Here is a 22,042-nt window from a genome sequence, read left to right on the forward strand (position 1 = left end):
TCCCTTTGAAGTCCCAGACTCCTGCCTCCCTCTCCTCTGGGGGCCTGTGGTCTGGGGCATGTGAACCTTAACTGCCTGATTTGTCCTCAGGTCCTATATTCTCAAAACCTGAAGATTATTTCCTCCTAATAATCTCGTTCAATTTATTTAACAAGTCAGAAATTAGAAGTGTAAAAGAAGTTATTTCCCCCACACACACACACTCATTAGGTACAAATCATCCTAAGCAGTCATTTTCCCTTAAAAAACAAACTAGTTTTCTTTTTTAAAATATATTTTATTGATTTTTTTTACAGAGAGGAAGGGAGAGGGATAGTTAGAAACATCGATGAGAGAGAAACATCGATCAGCTGTCTCCTGCACACCCCCTACTGGGGATGTGCCCACAACCAAGGTACATGCCCTTGACCAGAATAGAACCTGGGACGCTTCAGTCCGCAGGTCGACGCTCTATCCACTGAGCCAAACCGGTCAGGGCCAAACTAGTTTTCTTATAAAATCATCTCTAAGACTTGTGGTCAGTCTACAAAATGGAAAACTACTTCCTGTCACTAAAACAGTGGGAAATTTTTAAAACGCTGCTAGCTCAAGAGAAGCAGCCTTTAGTGTGAGAACATCTGGTCATATAGCTATTTCTCTTCAAGAGGGATCCCAGCAGCTCTGGTCACTGCTATTAAATAGGCCTACCAAAATCTTGTCTACAAAATACATCCAAACCTGCAGAGAACTTGTTTAGTTTACTGGAGCCAAACTGAGGACAAATACCAGGAAGCATGTCTTCAAATGCTCTGGAGAACGGCAGTTTGGCAGCCTATTTTATACATTAAAATCGAAGACGTAAAGAAGGTGCATGAAATCCACTGGTGGTAGATTACGGAGAAAGCATAGCAGGGAAATACCTAGCATGGGTAAGAGGCGAAATGGAGACACACACCCTTGTTTACATTGGTGGGCACAGGCCAGTTAATAATTAAGATTTATAGCACCTGGAGACAGTGTGCAAGGAACACGTTCACAATGAGGGGCTTCCCGCTCTGGTGGTCCTGTGTCTGGGCCTGTGACTGCGCCTTCCAGGGGTAGGAATTCCTATAGTTCAGGCCAGAACTAGAATCCAGACACCAACCGCTATTTATTGTTCATCTCTTTTTTTTTTTAAATACATTTTATTGATTTTTTACAGAGAGGAAAGGAGAGGGATAGAGAGTTAGAAATATCGATGAGAGTGAAACATCGATCAGCTGCCTCCTGCACACCTCCCACTGGGGATGTGCCCGCAACCAAGGTACGTGCCCTTGACTGGAATCGAACCTGGGACCTTTCAGTCCGCAGGCTGACGCTCTATCCACTGAGCCAAACCAGTTTCGGCTATTGTTCATCTCTTTATCCGCCCTGGCCAGCGTCCCTCAATTAGTTGGGCAACCTCCCATGCACCAAAAGGCTGCAGGTTCGATTCCCAGTCAGGGCACATGCCCTGGTTGCTGACTCAATTCCTGGTAAGGGGTGTGCGGGAGGCACCGATCGATTGGGATGTTTCTCTTTCTCCCTCTCTCCTCCTGTATGTAAAAATCAATTAAATTAAAAAAAAAAAAAAAAGGGATGTTATCTTAAGAGAGCCCTGGCTGGTGGGTCAGTTGGTTGGAGCATCATCCCATACACCAAATGCTGCAGGTTCAATTCCCAGTCAGGACACAGACCTAGGTTGGGGGTTCAGTCCCCAATCGGGATGCACATGTGTGTGTGTGTGTGTGTGTGTGTGTGTGCAATCAATATTTCTGTCTCTCCCTTCTTTTCTCTAGAAGTTGATGGAAACATGTCCCCTGGTGAAGATTTAAAAAATTAAAAAGACAAAGCTCACATATAGATTGACCTTTGCTAAGGGAGATATAGGCCTGAGATGTGACTACCAGCTCTGACCTTCCCAGTTCGAAATTTGTGATCAGACCATCCTGTGTGGTAACTTTATACACACACACACATATATTTTTTATATTTATTTCAGAGAGGAAGGGAGAGGAATGAACATCAATGAGAGAGAATCATTGATCAGCTGCCTCCTGCACAACCCCCACTGGGGATCGAGCCTGCAACCCGGGCATGTGCCCTGCCTGACTGGGAATCGAACCCTGACCTCCTGGTTCATAGTCTATACTCAACTGCTGAGCCCCACCGGCTGGGCCTGTGTGGTAACTTTTGGCCACTGAGCTTGTCAGGCCTGCCAGGTGGCCTTCCGGAGCGCAGCAGGTTTATTGCATCACCACTTTTTCATTCACAATCTGATGACCTCATGGGGTTCCTCTATGAAAACATTGGCACCTAGCGAACGGAGACAGTCTTACACTTTTCATTTTTCTCAATGGACAAGGCTTATGCTGAGGCTACATACAATGTCAGGCCTGCAGGCTTCTCAGGGTCTATAGTTCAGGCCAGAACTAGAATCCAGACACCAACCACTATTTATCGTTTATCTCTTTATTGTTTCTCCTTTTATCAAAACCTGTCACAGCTGGGGGCCAAGAGGAAGTAAAAAAAATTGTCACAAATATGTCCCCTCATCCCCAGTTAGTCCTCCCTCACCCCCCACCCCCCATCCAGGGCTTTGGGCCAACCCCAGGCACACATGATCATCTCCCCACCCCCCACCCCCTCAGCCTTCTCCCAGCAATAAATACAGGTGACTGTGATTCAATGAAACCACAACTGATTTCTCCATCTTGAATGCCCCTCAAGGGGACAAAAAGGGGACAAAATAAGTGTAATGCCCACCCCCACTTAAGAAGTGGAAACTTCTTTCCCCTAAGGACAGGGGGGCACAACTGCCCCGTCAGAGCTGCAGCAGCTCTAGAAGGAAGGGAAAGAGGCAAGGCTGGAAGCAGAGGGGAGAGGGAAGAGGAAGTTCTCCAGCAGCCTCACTCCTCTGATCCATTCAGCCCTTACCAGGTAAGGGGTGGTCCCAGGGGACACAGAAGGGGGAGGGCTGACAGAAGAGGCGGGAGGAAGAAATAGAGGGACAGCAGCCTGGTAGGAGGGAAGGGGTCGGAGAAAAGGAGCCTAAAGCTCACTGCCCTCAACGTCTTCCAAGGAATGGCATCAACACCCCGAGGCAGGAGTGAGAGGGTCTGGAGGGTTCAGGACGCCCAGAAGAAAGGAGAGAAGGGAAAGCAAGGGTCCTGTGGTCCCCAGGTCTTCACAGGTGAATGTGCTCCAGACAGAGCAGAGCAACAGAGTGCTGGGGGTGAAGGGAGGCTCGGTGTCGGGGGGCGCGGGGGGGGGGGGGGGGGCGGCCGCAGGAGATCACAAGAGGAACTCACAACCCAGACAGCCCTCGCCTCCTGCCAGGTGCTGGCAGAACCTGGGTCTTGGGATAAGAACAGTGACGTCTGGGGAAGGTCAAACTCTGAGGCAGAAGGAACAGTAACTCACATCACAACAGCACCCCTCCCCCCCCAACATCCCTTGGGTTATCGCAGGTGAATACTCCAGTCGGATGCCACGTTGACGCCAGGCTTGCGCAGGATCAACACAGAGGTCTCTGGGTCGTGCTGGAAGGACAGGCGGCTTTCGGGAGATCCTGGTGGCGGAAGAAGGCGCCATAGTCATAGCAATAAACTCACACACACCAACTACTTTGCTACAGGCGGCGTGTCCCCAGCCTGCCCTGGCCTCCCCTCTCCTCACCTTTTGTCTGGAGCACCACGGCTGCTGGCTTTCCAGCCCCCATGATCACCACCCGCTCGATCCAGATCGGTGTCTCAAAGTGGCCTTTGGGGTCTGCTGAGCTGGAGGGAGCGAGATGGGAGTACACGTCAGGGAGAAAGACGTCCGAGTAGAAGGAAGGAGGTGGACCAGAGCAAGAAAAGGGCCCAGTGAGCTGTGAGCACCCCCGAGGCCCAGCCGCCCCAGAAGCTGCCAAGGCAGAGGGCACCTCACTACCTGGAGACAAGGGCGTTGCCAGAGAATGAGAATCGACGCAGCAGGAACTCGTGCCGAGTCTGGTAGTTGAACGTGTGCCCGTCATCTAGGAAGAGCTCTCCTTGGGCTGTACCCTGAGGAGGAAGTGGGACAGGGAGAGCCTGAGCCCAGGAGGGAGGGCGGGCCCCCCCCCCCCCCCCAGGGGACTGCCTATGCGCTCACCTGCGGGCTGAGTGCGACAAAAAGCGTGATGGGGTCATCCTTCATACAGTCTGAAGCGCGCCGCACCCGCATCCACCGAGGCACAATGGTCCCTCCACGCTGGAACACAGGGATCTAGGGCAAGGGCAGGGCTGGGATGAAGCCGGCCTGTTGTCCAACTTGGCCTTTTGTTCGCACGCAGGTACTGGGCCCCAGAGCACATGCTGTCTCCCCTTCAGGAAACCTCCAGGCAGCCGGAGCCGGAGCTGGGAGGGGTCAGGCACACTCACACTGCTGAGAGTCACAGGCAGGTACAGGGTCTGCGGGCCATGATGTTTCTGGTAGCTCTGAACGTCATACCACACCTGTGGGCGACAAGAGAAGATTTGGTCACTCACCACACAGGGCCTCCCATCCATCATTCCCCACCACACCCTTCCTTAACTCACCTCCCCTTGGCCAGGCAGATAGACCTGTACACCATGAGCCCCAGGGTCTGATACAGGGTGAACCAGCAACGCATCCCCTAAAACACACCAGAATCAACTCAGAACTAAAGAGATCGGTTCCCAGACGGAGCACCACAGCGCCTGCCTCCCTCCCCATGTTCACAGACCATCTCCCGCAAGTGCTTCCTTCTCAGCCCTCCCACCACCAGCTGTCCGCCCACTGCTCACCAAGCAGGAACTGGTCGTCCATACTGAAGGTGCTCACATCCTGAGGATAATGCACCCACAGGGGCCTGGGAGGGAGGGAGACAGGAAAGGAACACACTTGCAGTTTTGGCAGATGTCCAACTTGTTACCCCGGGAGCTGATAAGAACAGCACAGGGTGGGAGCAGGAGCTTGCAGCCAGTGTGTGAGGGAGGACCGCAGCTCTGCCCAGGCATGTCACTCCCTCGCCCAGCTCCCTGCCTCCTCCTGCCGCCCCTCCAACTGTTCTGCACGCAGCCCTCCAGTGGCCGCTTGGTGATCCTGGCCGGCAAGGCCCTCCAGGACCAGGTCCTCTTTTCTCTTCCATCTCACCTCCTACCTCTCCTCTGGTTCCTTACCCAGGACACTGCTTTCTCCTACTCCTGGAACACAACGCACTCACTGCCACGCTAGAATTCTGCACTTGGAGTCCCATCTGTTTGGAACCGTCTTCCTCCAGATCACAAAAACCCGTCTCAGTCCTCCCTCAGGCCTCCTCTCACACGGCCTTCTTCTCTAAACGGCCATGAGTGGAACCTAGGTCCACTATGCTCTTGTACTTTTCAAAGAGCTGGTCACTACACTACTGGCAATTTCCTCATTTGTATGTTTGTTTCCTCCCAAGAATAAACGTTCCACAGCGTAGGACACTCGTCTGCCTGGATTCCGGCGCTGGGGGTAGAGATGAATAATGCCTAACCTGTCCTAAGTACTCAATCATGTCCACTTCTAGCCATTCCTATTGGCCTCCGCTTATGCTTGACCCCCCTTTACAAAGCCTGGTGAGTGAAGAAAGGTGCAGAGATGGAGCCCAGCCCACAGCCCCTCAGCGACGTACAGACCGAAGAAGGCCTCACCTCATGACGGGAAACCCTTCGCGATGGGCCTGGTAGAAGAGGGTGTACCAGAAAGGCAGCAGGGAGTATCGCTGGCCCAAGGCATCTCGGACTATGTCGTGGTACTGAGACGGTAACAGCCACGGCTCTCGCCGCCCAGTGTCCAAGTGGGCATGTGCCCGGAAGAATGGCTGGTAGGCACCCATCTGGTACCAGCGCACAAGCAGCTCTGGCTCCGGATTCTTGAAAAAGCCGCCCACATCAGCTGGCGGAGGAGAGGAAGAAGTTGGAAAAGAGGGTGAAGGAGGGCAGCTGCCTAGGCGCGCCCCAAGGCCCCACGCTGGACTCTCAGCTCTCTATTCATGCCCAGGTCCTGTGCCCGCTACCTTGTCCCCCTCCCACCGAACCGAGGACCACAAATTCCCTCTCACCCCCGCAGAAGGAAAGTCCCACCAGCGCCAAGCTGAGACACATAGGGATGGAGATCTTCAAGTGGTCCCAGTCAGCAGTGTTGTCCCCTGTCCACACGGCTCCTGAGGAAGACAAGAGGGAGGAGCTTGCAAACAGGAAGGACTCAGCCTTTTCAGCTGGCCTCCCTGACCGGCCACGGCAGCTCTGGGCCCAGGGTCCTGAGAGGACAGAAGTCACAAGAGCACGTGGACACTCCTCCCTGGCTCCCTGAAGTGCAGAGCCGGAAGGGTGCAGCGGGAGCTCTCAGAGGATGGCTGCATGGACGGCTTTCCCTGAGAACCAGGCCCAGGTCCACGGCTTCTCCCATCTGGCCTCCCACCCTCTCCCTCAGCTCTACCCTCCACATCTTACCATAGCGCTGGGAGCCAGCGAAGAACGCCCTGCTCAGGACAAAGGGGCGTTCCACACCCCCCGAGCGCTGCACCAGACCATCAGCAGTCGCCATGTGCTGAGTGAAGACAGGAGGGGGGGGCAGTGAGGAGCAAAAGCCAGCTGTCATCTGTGGCAAGTTCCCCAGCCCGCAGTCCCGCCTCTCCAGCCTCTTACCACGTAGAAGCCATAGATGTTGTGCACGTCTCGGTGCTCCCAGCCGCCGTAATGCTGGGCATCCTTGAGCATGGTGACCTCAGGGCCATTGAACACAGACGGTTCATTCATGTCATTCCAGACATAGAGGTTGGGAGCTGAGCCCTAAGAGCACAAGGAAGAAAATGGGGACAGAAGGACAGGGGAGAAAGAAGACAGTGTCAGAGCAAAGAGCTCCTTGGAATCCAGAAAGATGCATTTCTCAGGGCCATCAAGGCCCCTGATACTATCGGCACCCCACCACAGCAGGTTAACAAGCAGAGAACGACCAACTCAAGGAGGTGGGGGAGGAGGGCGGGGGGGGGGGGGGGGGGGGAGACAGATGCAGGTCGAGAAAGAGGCCTGCCATACCTTATAATCGTCGAAGTTGAACATGTCAGCCCACCAGGCCCTCATCCTGGGATTGGTGAAGTCGGGGTAACCAGCGGCGCCTAGAAGTTAAGGGTGGCTGTTAACCCCAAGGGCCATAACGGTCACCATTCTACCTCCTTGGTCTTCTGACAGCCTCTCGCTCAATTCTGGGGCTGCATCACCTACCTGGCCAGCACCAGCCCTCATAGTCAGAGCCATCCCGAGTTTTAACGTAGAGACCCTGGTTCTGCAGCTCTTCATGCACGCGGTAACCAGAGTCCACCTTGATGTGGGGATCCACAATGGCGACCAGCTGGGAGCAAGGAACACGGGTGGTCAGCGCTCTCCAGGGCTATGTCAGACGCCCGGCGTGGCTGTAGTCCTTACCTTCCGCTTCTTGGACGCCAACTTCTCCAGCATGGTGAGGGGCTCGGGGAAGCGGCTGGGGTCCCAGGTGAAGTACCGCTTGCCGTCCGCGTGCTCGATGTCCAGCCAGATGACATCGCAGGGCAGGTTGTGGTCATCGAAGCCCTGGTTGACTGCCAGCACATCGGCCTCGTCCCGGTAGTTCCAGCGGCTCTGGTGGTAGCCGAGGGAGAAGAGCGGGGGCAATGCCTGGGTCCCTGCAGGTTCAGCGAGGGACGGGGGTCACAATGGAATCAGGCCAACCTGGGGCTTCTGGGGACACCCAGAAATTGAGGGAGGCTTGTAAACCAAAGGGAGACTAAAGGGCACAGGACTTCGAAGAGTCACTCCTCTCAAGAAGACGAAGGCCGCAGCTTCCTCTGTGCGGCGTGGGGTGCCGCGTACCTGTGAGACTGGCGTACTGCCGGAAGACATCGGAGACGGAGGGCCCGAGCAGCAGGAAGACATCGATGATGCCGCTCTCCGACATCCAGCGGACGTCTGTCTGCGGGGTTTCCCCAGAGCCCTGCAGGTAGTCTAGCATCTTCCCAAACAGGGTCTGGAGAGGGGACCAGAGAGAAGTCCAACACCCACGCTCGTTCCCCAACCAAAGACAAAGCAGCAATGTTGTCCTCAAACCCTAACACCGGCTCCTACGGAGTCAACCTGAGCTGAGACTAAATGTCACCTCCCAGCGAGGCTTTCCTGGTGCCGCCATCTGGGGCGCTGCTGCCCCCGCCCACCTCGTGACTGCTGCACGTCTTCCTCAGCACTCACCACTGCACCGCCTGCTGTCTTTGCTGTCTGTCTAGCAGCGCTCCCGCCCCGAGCGGGAGGCCCTTTCCTACCTCAATGAGAGTGCCGTCCCAGCAGCTAGAAGAGTACCCGCCCGTAACGTACTGACAAGAAATGCATGAGTGTGCGTCTTCTGCAAGTGGCAGGGAACTCCCGGCTGCTCCCAAGGCCCAGGGCCCCCTCTCACCCAACCCCAAATGGGCTACCCCACCAGCCTCTTCCACGCTCATGCCAGCACACGTCTGTCTCAGGCCTGACCGCGCCCTCCTTCCGGCTCCCGCCTGGGCGCTCACCTTCCCGGCAGTGTTGGAGGAGATGTCCACCCACGTCTCCGCAGCGTTGAGCCAGAAGATGCCCAGGTCCCGATGAGGACTGTGCGCCAGGAGCACAGGCACAGACCCGTACAGGGCCATGGGGTTGTACAGCTCATACTGGAACACATCCAAGTTGTAGAGGCGATAGGGATCCCCACCCCTGCGGGCAGACAGACAGACTGGCCCCGGGCCCCGGCACACAGCCGCCACCCCTCCCACAGACACGGAGAGGGTAAGAAACGGCCCTGCCCTTTATGAAAGGAGAATCTTCCAGTGACAAAGGTGATCTGGGCCCAGGAAGTGATCCATGCCTGATTGGCATAACCAATCCGCATGCACATCTTCCACCTTCCCGACTCCTCTGTCCCCCATATCCTGAGGTCAGCATGGGACTCACTCGGTGACCTTCAGCCTCAGGCTGTCTGCATGCTCAGGGATCCCATACACATGCTCCATGCCCGGCAGAGAGAAGTCCAAGCCCACAGACGTGGGGCCTGGAAGAAAAGCAAAGGGTGCACTCAGGGCTGCTGCCTGGCGAGGACTCGCTGCGCCCCTGCCCAGGGCGCTCCGGCCCTCACCATACGGCTTGCTGTCAGAGTGAGTTTTGAACGTCTCCTCCCAGGCTCCTGGCTCATCTTTCTCCGTGTTCCCCTGGGTCTCCTCTGGCTGCGAGGAGGAAAGCAGACACTGCCAATCACACAGCAGTTCCCTCCCTCCCCGCCCGTTTTCTCAGGCCCGTCCCCGATAGCAAGACGAGACGGAGCTCAAGTTTCTTGTGGGCCTTTCCCCTCCAACCTCCCAGCCAGCCCTGTGCTCCAACCACTCACCCCCACACTTGCCTTGTCACCATCCCCAGGTGCTCCCTCGGGCTGGGCGCCATCGCCCTCAGCTGGGTCTTTCGATTCTGGCCTGGAAGGTAGGAGAGCTGTCTGCTCCAATCCAGAGGGGGCGGGGACGAGGGGCTAGTGGAAGGAGGGGTGAGGGAGTAGAGAGCCAAGGGTCCAAAGGAACGAAGGCATTGGAGGAGGGACTGAATGGTTAGGCTCGGAGAGGGACCCAATGAACACGTAAGTGTCCACAGGACATGGAGAGAAATGAGGGGTCAGTGCCACCAGGAGGTGTTTCCACAGAGAGGCCCAGTGGCTTGGGTTCAGAATGCCACTCCTGGCTCTGCCGCCTCCTGGGAAACTCTGGCCCCAAATGCCCTTGCTGGGCCTCAGCCTGCTGGCCTGGCACAGGGCTTTGCAAGGGCCAGTGGGCCATACCATGATCAAGCCTCTCGGATAAACGCAGGGTCTCACACAGAGGCAAGCAGCTCTGCTCAGAGCCCAGTGAGCCCCCACTGAGAGCCAGGAACCCCAGCAACAGGCAGCATCTCTCCAGCCCTTGGCAAAGCAAGAAGCTCCCTACATTCCTTAGGGACTTCCAATATTTCATCTTCCTTCTCCCAGTCAGGAGAACTGGGCCCAGGGACCACATAGCTGGAGAAAAAGAGGTGAGTGAAGGGCAGGGCACGGAAGGGTCTGGGACACCTTCCCTGGGGTCAGAGTGCAGGGTGGGTGAAGGCAGAGGAACACATACAGTACCAATGGCCATGGATTTACCTAGAGAAAATGTTCTTGATCTTATCCCAAATGCTACCGAGCGTGAGACTAACTTTATCCGAGAAACTAGGGCAGGAGGAGATGGGTAGGGAAGGGAAAAAGGAGGCACAAAACCAACACAAAAACAGAAACATAAAAGTGAGTTTCAGTCGACAAACTTCCAGACATGGGGGCGGGGGGAGAGGAAGAAAATAAATCTGGGAAATGTGATGGCATGAGAGGGGTAAGGGAAAGGCAGACCCAGGCGGGCCTCTCGGAGGAGGTGCCCGAGGTACAGCTCAGGGACAAAGTGACTGCCTCTGGTCTTTAGAGGAAGAAAACTGGCCCGGCCTGCTTCCTACCCTCTGACAGACACTTCTCCCAGCCCTCAGCCCCTACCTGACTGTCCTGCCACCCTGTCTTCCCCCAGGACCCGGTGCCAGACCCCATAACACCCTTAGGCTCTTTCAGCTAGGTGGCCTTCAGTCCCGCCCCGGTACTCACGAGACCCTGGGGGCCCTCTGGTGCTCAAAGCCCAGGAGTCCTCGGGCGTTGACGCTGAGCAGAAGGCTGCGGTCCTCCAGCAGGTCCAGGCGGAAGGGCCGTGCTGTCAGGATGATCTTATAGGGCCCCTCGGCCACGGTTAGCTCCACACTGTTGTCGTCACGGCCAGAGACAGAAAGCCTGGAAAGAAGATCAAAAGGGATATAAACAAGGACAAAGGACCAAGACTGGAGCTGCGACACTTCAGAAGAAGCGGGGGGGGGGCTGCCAAGAGCTATAGGCAGTGTGATAACAGCACAGGGACAGACACACTGACCAAAGGAACCAATAGAGAGCCTGGAAAAAGACCCAAGAACACGCAGAACTTTTACACGTAGCAGAGGTGCAGGCACCCAGTGAGATCAAGAGGACTAAGGAGGACTATTTATTTGTTTAACTACTTATTTTTTAAAATACATTTTTATTGATTTCAGAGAGGAAGGGAGAGGGGAGAGAGAGAAACATCAATGATGAGAGAAAATCATTGATTGGCTGCCTCCTGCACGCCCCCTACTGAGGATCGAACCTGCAACCGGGGCATGTAACCTTGACCGGAATCAAACCCAGGACCCTTCAGTCCGCAGGCCAACGCTCTACCCACTGAGCCAAACCAGCTAGGGCAGGAGAATCTATAATAATAAAAGTGTAATATGCTATTTAGACCGGAAGTCACAAAGCCGGGGCTGCAAAGGAAGCCGGTGCCAGCAGCCAAGGGAAGGAAGGCCTACTCTTGCACGAAGTTCATGCATCGGACCTCTAGTTATTTAATAATGGAGATAAAAACAAACTTCTGGATAGGAAAGAAAGTCCTACCTCATGCCAAATACAAAAATCAACTCCAGACAGATTATGACTTAAAATTTAAAAGTAAAATCTTTAGAAGAAAATAAAAAGAATTTTTTCCCTTGAGGTAGGAAAGTATTTAAACACAACTTAGAAAACACTAACACCAGAAGTTGTAAAAGACCGATACATCTGAGCCCAGCCAGAGTGGTGTGCTTGGTTGGAGCGTGGTCCCATGCACTGAAAGATTGCCAATTCGATTCCTGGTCAGGGCATGTATAGAAGGCAACCAGCCCATGTTTCTCTGTCACACTGATGTTTCTCTCTCTCTTTCCTCTCCCTTCCTCTCTCTAAGCATGTCCTTGAGTGAGGATTTTTTTTAAACATGTTTTTACTGATTTTTAGAGAGAAAGGAAGGGAGTGTGAATGTGTGTGTTTTTTTTTTTCTTTAAGTGAAAGAGAAAATAAGTGAAACAAAAAGAGATAGGGAAGGTTGAGGAGCGTGGCAAGGTGCTTGGCAGCTATTATCCCAATGTAAGAAAGGTCAAATGCCAAGTAAAAATGTATCAGGAAGGAGAAAGGGCCATGAAGATGGACAGGTTTTCTGAAAAAGTTTACCGAGCTGTGGGGGGATCAGCCACCAACACATCTGGCACCCGGTATCGAGGCCGCCGGGGCTCCAGTTCATCGATCCTGATCCGAGTCATGTTCTTTTGAAGTCCCTGGAGCTCCAGCACCAGCAACACCTGGGGGCAGAGGTTTGGTTCTGGATAAAGTAGAGGATACACCAGGGAATGACCTCTGAACCCACTCCCTCCTGAGGGGTCTCCCGCTTCCTAAGGGACCTGAGGTCTGAATTCCTCACAAAGTGAAAGTCCAAGATGGCTAGGACAGGATGTTGGCTGTAGGTCCCCCCTTCCCGAATCCCCTCTTAGCCCTTTCCCCACCCCCACCAGAGTTCCTTTTCTCCCCTGACCTTGGTGACCTCGTTGATCAGATGGACTGTGAGGCCATCAGGACCAAGCTGCAGAGAATCCAACAAGGCTCGGTATGGAGAGTGGCCTGGCCGTATGTTTCGCTGCCGCCTGTCAAGCGAAATGGTTAAGAAGGTGGGAGAGTACCCCAATGTTTATAAGCTCCCCATCACCTGCGGTGTCCCCAGGGTACCCCATCTGCCACAGACACCACCTGTATTACCCCACATCCCATCCACTCCCCTAGAAATGCCATACTTGCAGAAGGAGCTTTCTTCACAGGTCTTGAAGTTGCTTCTATCCACAGCAAGGGTGAGTCCCAGGCAGAGCCCTAGACAAGCCAGGACCAAACCGGTCCCAGACCTAGGAGAAAAGGGACAAAAGAGGGAACAATCGGCCTGGGCTCAGAAAGGGCCTCACGTGCAGAGGTAAAAGCCCGTCCTAGAAGACAGCTCAGAAAAGAGGAAAAGAGACGGATTCCCATTAAAGAGAAAGAAGGCAGGCGGGCATGAGGTTGTCATGCTGAGGAGTTAGCTCCTTCCCACCTTCCTTTAAAAAGGCTAAGAGCTAAATAAATAAATAAAAACAAAAAGGCAGAGAGCCCGGCCGTGGTGGCTCAGTGGCTGAGCATCGACCTATGAACCAGGAGGTCACAGTTCGATTACCGGTCAGGGCATATGTCCAGGTTGCAGGCTCAATCCCCGATCATGCAAGAGGCAGCCAATCAATGATTCCCATAATTGATGTTTCTCTCTTTCTCTCTCTCTCTCCCCCTTCCTCTCTGAAATCAATAAAAAAATTTTAAATGCAGAAAGTGTACAATTCAATGGTTTTTAGTAACAAACAAACAAAAGGCAAAGAAGTGGACCACGGATCTCTGGCCTTCAGAGGCCTTGGTACTGACTCTGGTTACATCAGCCTCAGAGCAGAGGAGCAGGGGCAGCTGGCCCCCGGGGAAGAGGTGGCACCTCGTGTGGAAGAGGGAAACAAAGCAAGTCCCGCCTTTCCAGGGGAAGGCACTGGGTGGGGCAACAGCGAAAACGTTAAAGAGGTACCGCAGCTAGCCGGCTCCTCACAGCTCTGGGGTCCTAACGTCCCCAGCACCCTAGGCACCCAGCTCCTCCAATCTCCACTCCTTTATCTTCCAAGTCACCACTATCACCACCCAAGTCTGAAAAGAATAATAATAGCTAACCTGCATTGAATCTTACTGTACCCCAGCAACCTGGCGAACTGCTCTCCCTCCCTGGTTTGCAACTCTGCCTGCAGTTTTTAAAAATGTCAAGTATTTCTTCCCTGGCGGGTAGCACAGTAGATTAGAGCGTCCCGATAAGCCAAGGTTTCGGGTTTAACACCCCCATCAGGGCACATACAAGAATCAACCAAATGTATTAGCATAACCAATGGACACAGACACTGGGGTGGTGGGGGCTTGCCCTCAGGGTGAGAGTGGGGGGGGTCAATTGGGAAAAAAGGAGAAATATGTACTACTTTAAGCAAAAAAAGAATCAACCAAATGAATGCATGAATAAGTGGACCAAGAAACCTCCCTCCCACCCCCCCACCCCCCCACCCCCCGCCTCTCTCTCTCTCAAATCAATTGTAAATAAATAAATAAAGTCAAGTCTGGGTCTGACCCACAGTGATTCTGATCTAACTGGTTTGAAGAGGGCCTGGGCACCAGAATTCTTTAAAAGCTCCCTAAACAACTCCAATGGGGTCAGGGCTCAGAATCACTTCTTTATCTACACTACCTCCTTGTCTTCTTGGGGACTGCAGGACTGAGACTTTTCCCAGATGAGAAAACTGAGGCAGAAAAGGTTCAATCATCCATCCAACACTGAACAGCGAGGAAGGGGTGAAAATGGGATTGCACGCATCTCTGCCTGACTCTAGGCCAACGTCCTCCATGACGCACAATACAGCACACTGACCACCAGCAGGGCCCGCCCCGTGAGGCCCATCACCCCAAGGTTACCACAAACTACCCCTTTCCCACTATAACACCACAGGACAGACGAGGGATTTAACAAGCTTATTTAAACGAGTTCCTTTGAAGGATATAGTCACCCATTCTGGGAATATCCTAAACAGGGGCTCTCAAACTTTAGTGTCTGTGAGGAATCACCTGCCGTGCTTATGGAAGGAAGATTCTCAGGGCCCGGGAGGGAGTCTGCGGCTTAAACATGCTCTCCCAGGGACTGATGGGGAAGTCCAAATCGGGGAGAAACCCAAAAACACAGGCTTCTTCTAAGCTTTACAACTCTGCAACCTGCTCATGGGGAAACCATAGAGGCATGTATCCAGCACTAGGCTCAGGATCTGCCCTGAAAGCTGAAGGGAACGAAAACCAGCAGGAAGGAGGCCACAGAACACAGTAGGCCCTCCAGTGCCAGAAGGATGTACAAAGCCAGCCAGGCCAGACAGGAAGCAGAGGCAAACACCGGGCGTTGTGGTTGAACATGCCAAGAGGAATAAGCAGTAGCAACCACGCAGAAATGCTACCAGACCACTCAACAGCCAGGCGCGTGGCCAGGTCCGGAGTGACGGCACCAGCCACCCTGGCCCACGGCACCCGTGTCCACCTGCCTGGAGCAGCAGTAACCGCCAGGACAGTGAGTCCAAGACCCCGTGGCGTCCTGTTCGCACAGCCTGTGAAATGGGCTTGGCTAGGCGCCAATGGGGATAGGCCTCTAAAAGATCGGTCCGATGTGCCGTGTTGGGGTGCCCTGAATGCCCCAGAGCCGCGGGGGCCCAAAAGCCGAAATGAGGCCTGAGCAGCGGGGCAAGTCGCACCCGGGGACTGTTTCAGATCAGACTTCCAGAGAGTGGTGTTGATGACCCACGCTTTTCTCATGCTGCACAGTGCACGCCTCTCCCACCCCAGCACATCCGTTAGGTCCTGGCCAAGGCTTTGTGGAGCCGGGGATTCTTTCGAACCGGGTTTTTTTCTTTCTTTCTTTCTTTTTTTTCTGGTCATATAAACTCGAGAGCGCAGACCAAACCCTTCGATTACATGTTGTGTTTGAGCAACATCATCCAGGCAGACTGTGAACTCACGGGATCCTGCCCCAGCTGTGCCCAGTGAGCGTGAGCACCGAACCAGCCAGGCTGGTGCCCACGTGGAGAGGACCGGGCAGGGCAGGGGCTGGGGCTCTGATGGCGGGGAGGGCACGAAGGGGAGCGCAGGCCGGACTGCCGGCTGCACGCTGAGTTCCCGGAGGCCCGGCCACGTCTCGTCCCCGCCCCGATGGCCCGAGCACTGCCCGGAGGCGGCAGCGTTCATCGCAGCGAGCCGCCAGGGAAGGGAGGCGGCGGCGAACGGCCAAAGCCAACGAGGGCGCACGGCTGCGGCCTTTCTGAGCCGCCGGAGCGAGGACCAAAAGGACGGGCCCCCGACGCCGCGCGGGTCTGCCGCGAGGAAGCGGGGGCGCCTGAAGCAGCCTCCAGAGAGACAGAGAGTCCTCGCGACGCCGGGGGTGGCAGAGTCTCGGGAAGACATTCAAGAAGAAGAGATATGGGGCTTGGGGGGTCTGGGGGCGTCCCGGGCGCGCCCCGGGTTCCGGACTCCTCACCGCCTCCTACGCGTAGCCACTGCCGCTACCGCCGCCATCTTGTGCCGGGTTTGCTCCTTGACCCCGAGCCTCCCCTCCCCCTGCGCGCGTTGAGCCACGTTTCTTAGCGCCGCCCCTTCCGGCTTCAGGATTGGCCGGGCTGCGGGCGGCCGCGCCATTGGCGGGCTCGCACTCTAAAGGCTCACGGGGTGGGCGGGGCTTCGGGCCGGGGGCGGGGCTTCAGGCCGGAGGCGGGACTGTCCGGAGCCAGGCCCTGTCCTACTTTGCCGGCTCTAAGCATCACGGAGGCACTGCACTGTTTTTCTCAAATCGGCAAATTTTATTTAGAAAAAAATGTAGGGGGAAAGTGACAGCGCTCTTTACGCTGAGGTCTCAGAAGAGAGACCTCCATCTTTCTGCAGCACCTCAGCCCCGTCTCACTGCTCAAGCATCCTCAGCTTCTGGAGCGAGGAAAAGGCTATGTCCCCTGCCGAAGTAGAGTGGACGGGGACGCTGCCTGGAAACGGCCAGAGAAAAGGCCCAGGCGGTCAATGTTGCGGTGGAGGACACTATGCAGCACAGCCAGATGGGGTCCACCCTCACCCCCACCCTCCCTGGAGAAGTCCCGGATGAAGCGTCCGCGCTCTGACTGAAAGATAAACTTCTGGGGCAAGGGCCCATGCTCGCGGAGAAAGCCCCAGACACTGAGCAGCAGCAGACGCACTTCGAAAGGTGCCAGTTGGCTAAATACCTCGTGCATGTTACCCAGGGCTGGTGGCAAGAGGCTCCCCTCAGCCATGACAGCCACCAGGGTGCAGGATGCCTCCAGGTGCCAGGGGGAGTGGGCTGTATCGGGGTGGCGAGAGGCTTCCCAGTGGCCCAAGAGGGCGGCCAGCAGCCCCCGCAGGAGCACGGAGCAGTAGCACAGGGCTGGAGGAGCAGCTGCCACCAGCTTCAACAGCTCAAAGAGCAGGGGCTGTTCCCGGAAGCGCCGGCCAATGCGGAGATCCCGCTCCACCGTGGCCCGGGCGTGCTCCTCAGGAGGCCAGGCTAGCTCAGCACCAGCTGCATCAGGGCACACACTCTCCACCAAGGTCACTGCCACCGCTTTGGCAGCCTCCGGGCTCAGCGTGGGAGCCCCCCAGCAGCCCCCACTTTCACTGCCCCCAGGGGCACTGCAACAGTGCACCAGGAGGCTCAGAAGGCTCTGGGTGTTATAAATCACTTCCTGATGATTTCGTGACTGGGCAAACTTCGGTGGCTTTAGGCCACGACCGATGACTCCCGCATGGAAAACAGACCAGATCCCTCCGGGACCTGGCACAGCTGCAGTGTGCCGCCGGTTTGTGTCCAACAGGGAGGCAGAAGCCAAAGAGGCTGAAACAACGGAAACAGTCTCGTTGTCCTCATCCACTTCCCCTCCGAACAGCTCTGTGTTGCCCCGATGTAAGGCTCCTTCCACCAGCAGCTGCAGGACAGCCTTAAGGCCTGCGGGGGAGGTCTGAGAGAGGCGGGTTAGAAGCTGGGAGGCTGAAGCCACACCTGGGGGGCCATGCAGCCTCAGGGAGGCAAAAAAACGATGCACCCCAGCTCTCACCAGTCCCAGGAGTTGGGAGGGGGACAGGGCTTCTGGAGGAAAGGGACAAATGGCCAGGAGGGAGGCAGCAGCTTCCGCTACTTCCTCCTCAGGATGTAGCAGGAGAGGAGCCAGGTCAGACAGATGGGCGGAGGCAGACTCCCCAAACCGGGCTCCTAGGGCGGCAGGGCCCTCACCACCCTGCTGCTCCCACCCCACCAGCAGTGCCAAGTTGCGCAGGAACCGCGCCGTGAAGGGAGGCTGCAAAGTCCCTGCATGCACCCGAGCCAAGCAGCTTCGGAAGGCCAGCGGCAGGAGGCCCGAGAGACTGACCACCAGCCCTGCGTACAGCTGCGTGGCCAAACTCAACTCTTCGGGGCTTCGGGCCCGGCTCAGGAGATGGCCCAAGGCCTCAGGTCCACAGCTAGGCCGAGTGTAGACAGAGAGCAGGCCCAGGAGCTGGTGTTGCCAGAGGAAGCGCTTCCGTTCCAATCGCAATGTCTCTCCACACAGCTCTCCAACATGGTTTCTTAGCGCATCTAGAAAGGGCACGGGGCGGGGGGGTGGGGGCGGGCCCAGCACCCCTTCCCCGGGAGACCCTCCCCGGTGATGAACCAGTTTTTGCAGATGTAGCAGCAGCAGCTGAATCAGCCGGTCACAAGCCTCGCGCACAGTATCTGGCACAGCCAGGCCCTGGGTAGTAATGACTGAGGCAGGCATGGCTGTGTCCACCAGGAACTGCAACAGGCGGTAGGCACCTGCCCCGGAGGCCTGGCTCACCAGGTGCACAGCCAGGTTGAGCATGTTGTCCAGCTCCTCTCGGGGGAATCCCTGCAGGTGTTGCTGAAGCTGACTCAGCACAGCTGGGGGCTTAAGGCAGTCCACCAGCTCTCCAGAGACTGTGCCCAGCAAAGCTGGTGACATGACTGCCAGCTGCAGAAGGAAGGGAACTGTGGCCTGAAGGGAGGGGTCCCCACTCCGGCCCCCAATGCCCCCTGCCAGACTATCATGGAACATTCGCAGAAGCTCCCGTCGGATGCTGTCTCCATGACGGGAGGCCAGGTGCCCGAGGATGCCCACAACTGAGGCAATCTTGGGTACCCGCTTCTCCCCAGGGATAGCTGGAGATCCAGGGAAGGGGTCTGTAGAGGGGATTTGAGAAGAGCCTCCACCAGTGCCACCAGCTCCACCTCCAGCCCCACCATGAACACAGAAGTCCTTAAGGCCACAGGAAAGAACGCGGGAGATGATGGTGCCAGGAAAAGAGGAGCCAATATGGGCCACAACCCAGTCAAAGTGTGGGGAGTGCTGGACAGAGGTATCCAGCAAGGCATCCACGCAGGCATCGGGGCAACTACCAATAAGAGCCGAGAGGCACTGGACATAGATGTCCATTAACGTGCGTGTGGCCCGACAGCCCATCCACAGCTGCAGCAATTCGTTGAGAGAGCCAGTGGCATGGGGCACACACTGGTGTTGGCCCGAGTATGCGCTGCTTAGTTGCCCCATGAGGTCAATGGACCAGGCACTAATCACAGGTGCCCAGGCCTTCGGGTTGGCCCGGATAAACTCGGACAGCACCTGCTGTACCTCCTGTACCACATCCTCTAGGCCAGGTCCCCCGGCGGGGACATGAGAGGGTGCAGGCGGGCGGAGATGAGGTGGGCCAGCCACAGGGCTTTCATCCAGGGCAGCCAGGTGGGCCCGGACACTTTCATCAAAGACGCCTCGCAAGTGGTCAAGCACGGCAGCCCGGGCAGGTGGCAAAGAGCGGAGGAGGAGAAGACCACAGCGAGCATGTTCCCGGGCCGAGAGCTGGTGGCCCAGAATGGGGTCGACGCCAGTGAGAAAAGCCTTGATTTCCTGGGACAGCTCCTGAGCGCTAGAAGGAAACAAGAGACAGACTTAGTGTGTTGGAGATGTTGGGCAAGGTACATTCCCTCCGTGAGCTTGCTTCTTTTTATGTAAAATAGGGATAACTATAACTCCCTCATGAAATAATGTTCATGAAGCACTTAAGCACCATTTCTATTTCACACGAACCACTCAGTAAACATTAGCTATTTTTCTTTCAATAATATCAATATTAGATAACTCCGGGAATGTGTTAGGTACTTTTTAAAGTACTTTACCTGTATTATTTCAATCCAGACAACAGCCCAATAAGGTAGGTATTATTATGATCCCATTTTACAGATAAGGAAACCAAGGTTAAGTGATCAGATTATAAGCTTCAAGAGGGTAGTAGCCATTTCTGTGCTCTTCAATACTAAATCTCCTTCTATGGAGGTGCCTGGTATATAGGAAGTACTCAATAAATTTTTGTTCAATTGAGTATATTTAAAAACACGTTTCCAATTTTACTGCATTTTCCACCACAACACAAGCACCCTGGATTTTACTCTTAATGGGAAGAAAATCTCCCTCCCAATACCTGTTTCTTCCCATACTCTGCTAGCATCCTAACCACCCACCACCTGGATTCCACATACACAACCGCCACCTTCCCAGCACCCTCCAGGTGCCTAGGAATCAAGGTGTTCCAGGGCACAGACAAGGCAACACCTTTCAACCCTTCCCCTCCCAAAACATATGGGTTCAGTCTCGGAGGTGCAGTGTTATGAGAAGAGGCAAAGTCCCCTTCCTCTTACTGCCCTTTTGGCCAAAGAAGACTGCATCCCCTGGGGTTCTTTCTGACTGTGCCATTCCTCTCCGGACCCTCCAAAAAATAAAAATAAAAAAGTCCCACCCTGACAGGAGTGTTTCCGTTGGAAGGGAAAGGCTAGAAATTCACAAAGCATTCTGTGAATTTCTGGGCCTGGGCTCGCGGGGAGTCCATGAAGTCAGGGGACCCTGGGTTTCTCTCCTCCGGGCTAAAAGGGGCAGGACAGCGGGGTTGCCAAGAGTTCTGATGTCCCCGACTCTTGGGAGAGCAAGGCCGGAGTGCGGAGTACCCAGGCATTGGGTTTGGAGGGAGGCAGTGCCAAGACCTTGGGCGTGCGGGCACTGGAGCCCGGAGTTTGGGCGAGGCAGTCCCCGAGTTCTGGGGGGACCCGACCAGGAATCTCTGAGAACCCGACGCAAGCTCCCGAGGTAGGATCCGGTTTCTGCCGAGGAGGCTGGGGAATCGGCGCGGGGCCGCGCGGCGGGGGAAGATGCCAGGGGCGCTGACTACCTGAGCGGCGCGGGACCGTGGGTGGCCGGGGGCGGCCCCGGAGGCCCCGGGGCCCCGGGAGGGTCGCACAACGCGGACATCCCGGAGCCCGAGCCCGAGCCGGAGGCGGGAGCGGCGGAGCGCAGCAGCGCATGCGCGCTGGCGCGAGACCTGAAAAGAACGAGCGGCGACGAGGCCTCTCCAGAAAACCCATCCGGCGACTCCCGCGGCCCGCGCACGTTGGTTCCGCCCCGCGCCGAGGGCCCGGGCCAGGAGAGCCGACCCTCCCGCCGTCAATGCAGCCTTTTTCTTTTTCTTTTTTCAAAGGGCCATGGATACACTGACGATTCCGTTGTTTTTCCTAAAGCCCCCAATACAAAGAGTTCCACTTCACGAAGTTTCTAAGAAACGAAGCACTGGGAAACATTTTATTCAAGAAACAGTGACCCTGTAAAAAGTAAAGGAGAGAAGGGAAGAGGGAAAGCGGAAAAGAGACGGAAAGAAAGAAGAGAAAATTTGTAAGAGAAGAAAAGTAAAGGGAGGAGGGAGAAGAAGCCCGAAGTAAATTGGCCCCGCACACCCCACACCTGCAGAGAGGCAGCTGGGTGGCCGTGTGAAGCCAGCACCCCTCAGCCAGAGCCCCACTCCGGGGTCCATCTAAACCCCCGCCATTCCACGTACTGGCTGGGTACTTCCCTAACTTTTCCATGACTGCTCCCTCTTACGGAGATGAGGGTGCTAACAGTACAGCTACCGCACGGAATTGTGGAAATGGAAACTAGGAAACATGGTAAGCAAGCACTTAATACGCATTGGCTATTTTTATTACATTTATTGCACGAACTCCAGAAAATAAGCTCTTTGAAAACAGGGCCTTTCCCCATTTAAAAAACAAAAACAAGGCTGTTATCTTCATCACCTGCAACAGTGTCTGCCTGGCACTTAGTAGGTTCTTTTTTTCCATTATAATAGCCATCTTTATTTGTAAAAATCCACATATCAAATGTATTCTTTCGGTCATTCCATGATTTCCTTTTTACAAAAACAAAAAGGCCCATAAAAACCTTCCCGCTGTCATTCCCACAGGGATGTTTGTCAGGCAGGCCCCCTCCCCCCATATAGCTACAGGCTTCATCCTGGAGCGGCCGCTCCCCCACATGCTTGGGTGCCTCCTACCAGGTGGAGTTCTGAGCTCCAAGACTGAAGTACACAAAGGGATGGGTGAGGGTGCAGTGTGGCAGGATGCTCACGGCGTGCAGGGCGGGCGCTAGTAGTAGGTCTCCTTCTCCACCCAGCCTCCAGGGCTTCTCCTGAC

At 55.4% G+C, this 22,042-nt stretch overlaps 2 protein-coding genes across 7 annotated transcripts; both read right to left on the minus strand.

Annotated features, from left to right (window-relative positions):
* Positions 1 to 2,620: 2,620 nt before the first annotated feature.
* GANAB (glucosidase II alpha subunit) lies at positions 2,621 to 16,092 on the minus strand. Of its 6 annotated transcripts, none has more exons than XM_079787036.1 (25): positions 16,019 to 16,092; positions 12,702 to 12,806; positions 12,446 to 12,554; positions 12,088 to 12,215; positions 10,648 to 10,827; positions 10,165 to 10,230; positions 9,400 to 9,469; positions 9,139 to 9,226; positions 8,958 to 9,054; positions 8,540 to 8,720; positions 7,857 to 8,010; positions 7,434 to 7,669; positions 7,233 to 7,359; positions 7,047 to 7,126; positions 6,657 to 6,800; positions 6,462 to 6,558; positions 6,071 to 6,172; positions 5,661 to 5,904; positions 4,788 to 4,852; positions 4,560 to 4,636; positions 4,401 to 4,475; positions 4,132 to 4,245; positions 3,931 to 4,043; positions 3,676 to 3,776; positions 2,621 to 3,568 (listed from the first exon to the last, which is right to left on the minus strand). In XM_079787036.1, exons 1-25 carry the CDS (start codon positions 16,054 to 16,056, stop codon positions 3,459 to 3,461), a joined length of 2,901 nt encoding a protein of 966 aa, XP_079643162.1. In that variant the 5' UTR covers positions 16,057 to 16,092; the 3' UTR covers positions 2,621 to 3,458. The 6 variants fall into 6 exon arrangements, with proteins under 6 accessions (XP_079643162.1, XP_079643163.1, XP_079643161.1 ...); XM_079787037.1 differs by having other exon boundaries at positions 9,139 to 9,222; positions 9,396 to 9,469; XM_079787035.1 differs by having other exon boundaries at positions 9,388 to 9,469.
* Positions 16,093 to 16,327: 235 nt separating this feature from the next.
* INTS5 (integrator complex subunit 5) lies at positions 16,328 to 20,888 on the minus strand. Its single transcript, XM_079788955.1, has 2 exons — positions 20,749 to 20,888; positions 16,328 to 19,455 (listed from the first exon to the last, which is right to left on the minus strand). Exons 1-2 carry the CDS (start codon positions 20,826 to 20,828, stop codon positions 16,476 to 16,478), a joined length of 3,060 nt encoding a protein of 1,019 aa, XP_079645081.1. The 5' UTR covers positions 20,829 to 20,888; the 3' UTR covers positions 16,328 to 16,475.
* Between the last annotated feature and the right edge of the window lie 1,154 nt (positions 20,889 to 22,042).

The sequence above is a fragment of the Cnephaeus nilssonii genome, assembly GCF_951640355.1.
Source record: "Cnephaeus nilssonii genome assembly, chromosome: 13".
Classification (NCBI taxonomy): Eukaryota; Metazoa; Chordata; class Mammalia; order Chiroptera; family Vespertilionidae; genus Cnephaeus; species Cnephaeus nilssonii.

Excerpts from the sequence above, each read along its gene's own strand:
- GANAB (XM_079787035.1), bottom strand. The coding sequence starts at position 16,056 with ATGGCGGCGGTAGCGGCAGTGGCTACGCGTAGGAGGCG. Across the intron at positions 12,216-12,445 it reads TGATCAACGAGGTCACCAAG|GTGTTGCTGGTGCTGGAGCT; the intron begins GTCAGGGGAGAA and ends CTCTGCCCCCAG. Across the intron at positions 4,044-4,131 it reads TTGTCGCACTCAGCCCGCAG|GGTACAGCCCAAGGAGAGCT; the intron begins GTGAGCGCATAG and ends CTTCCTCCTCAG.
- INTS5 (XM_079788955.1), bottom strand. The coding sequence starts at position 20,828 with ATGTCCGCGTTGTGCGACCCTCCCGGGGCCCCGGGGCCTCCGGGGCCG. Across the intron at positions 19,456-20,748 it reads CACGGTCCCGCGCCGCTCAG|CGCTCAGGAGCTGTCCCAGG; the intron begins GTAGTCAGCGCC and ends GTTTCCTTCTAG.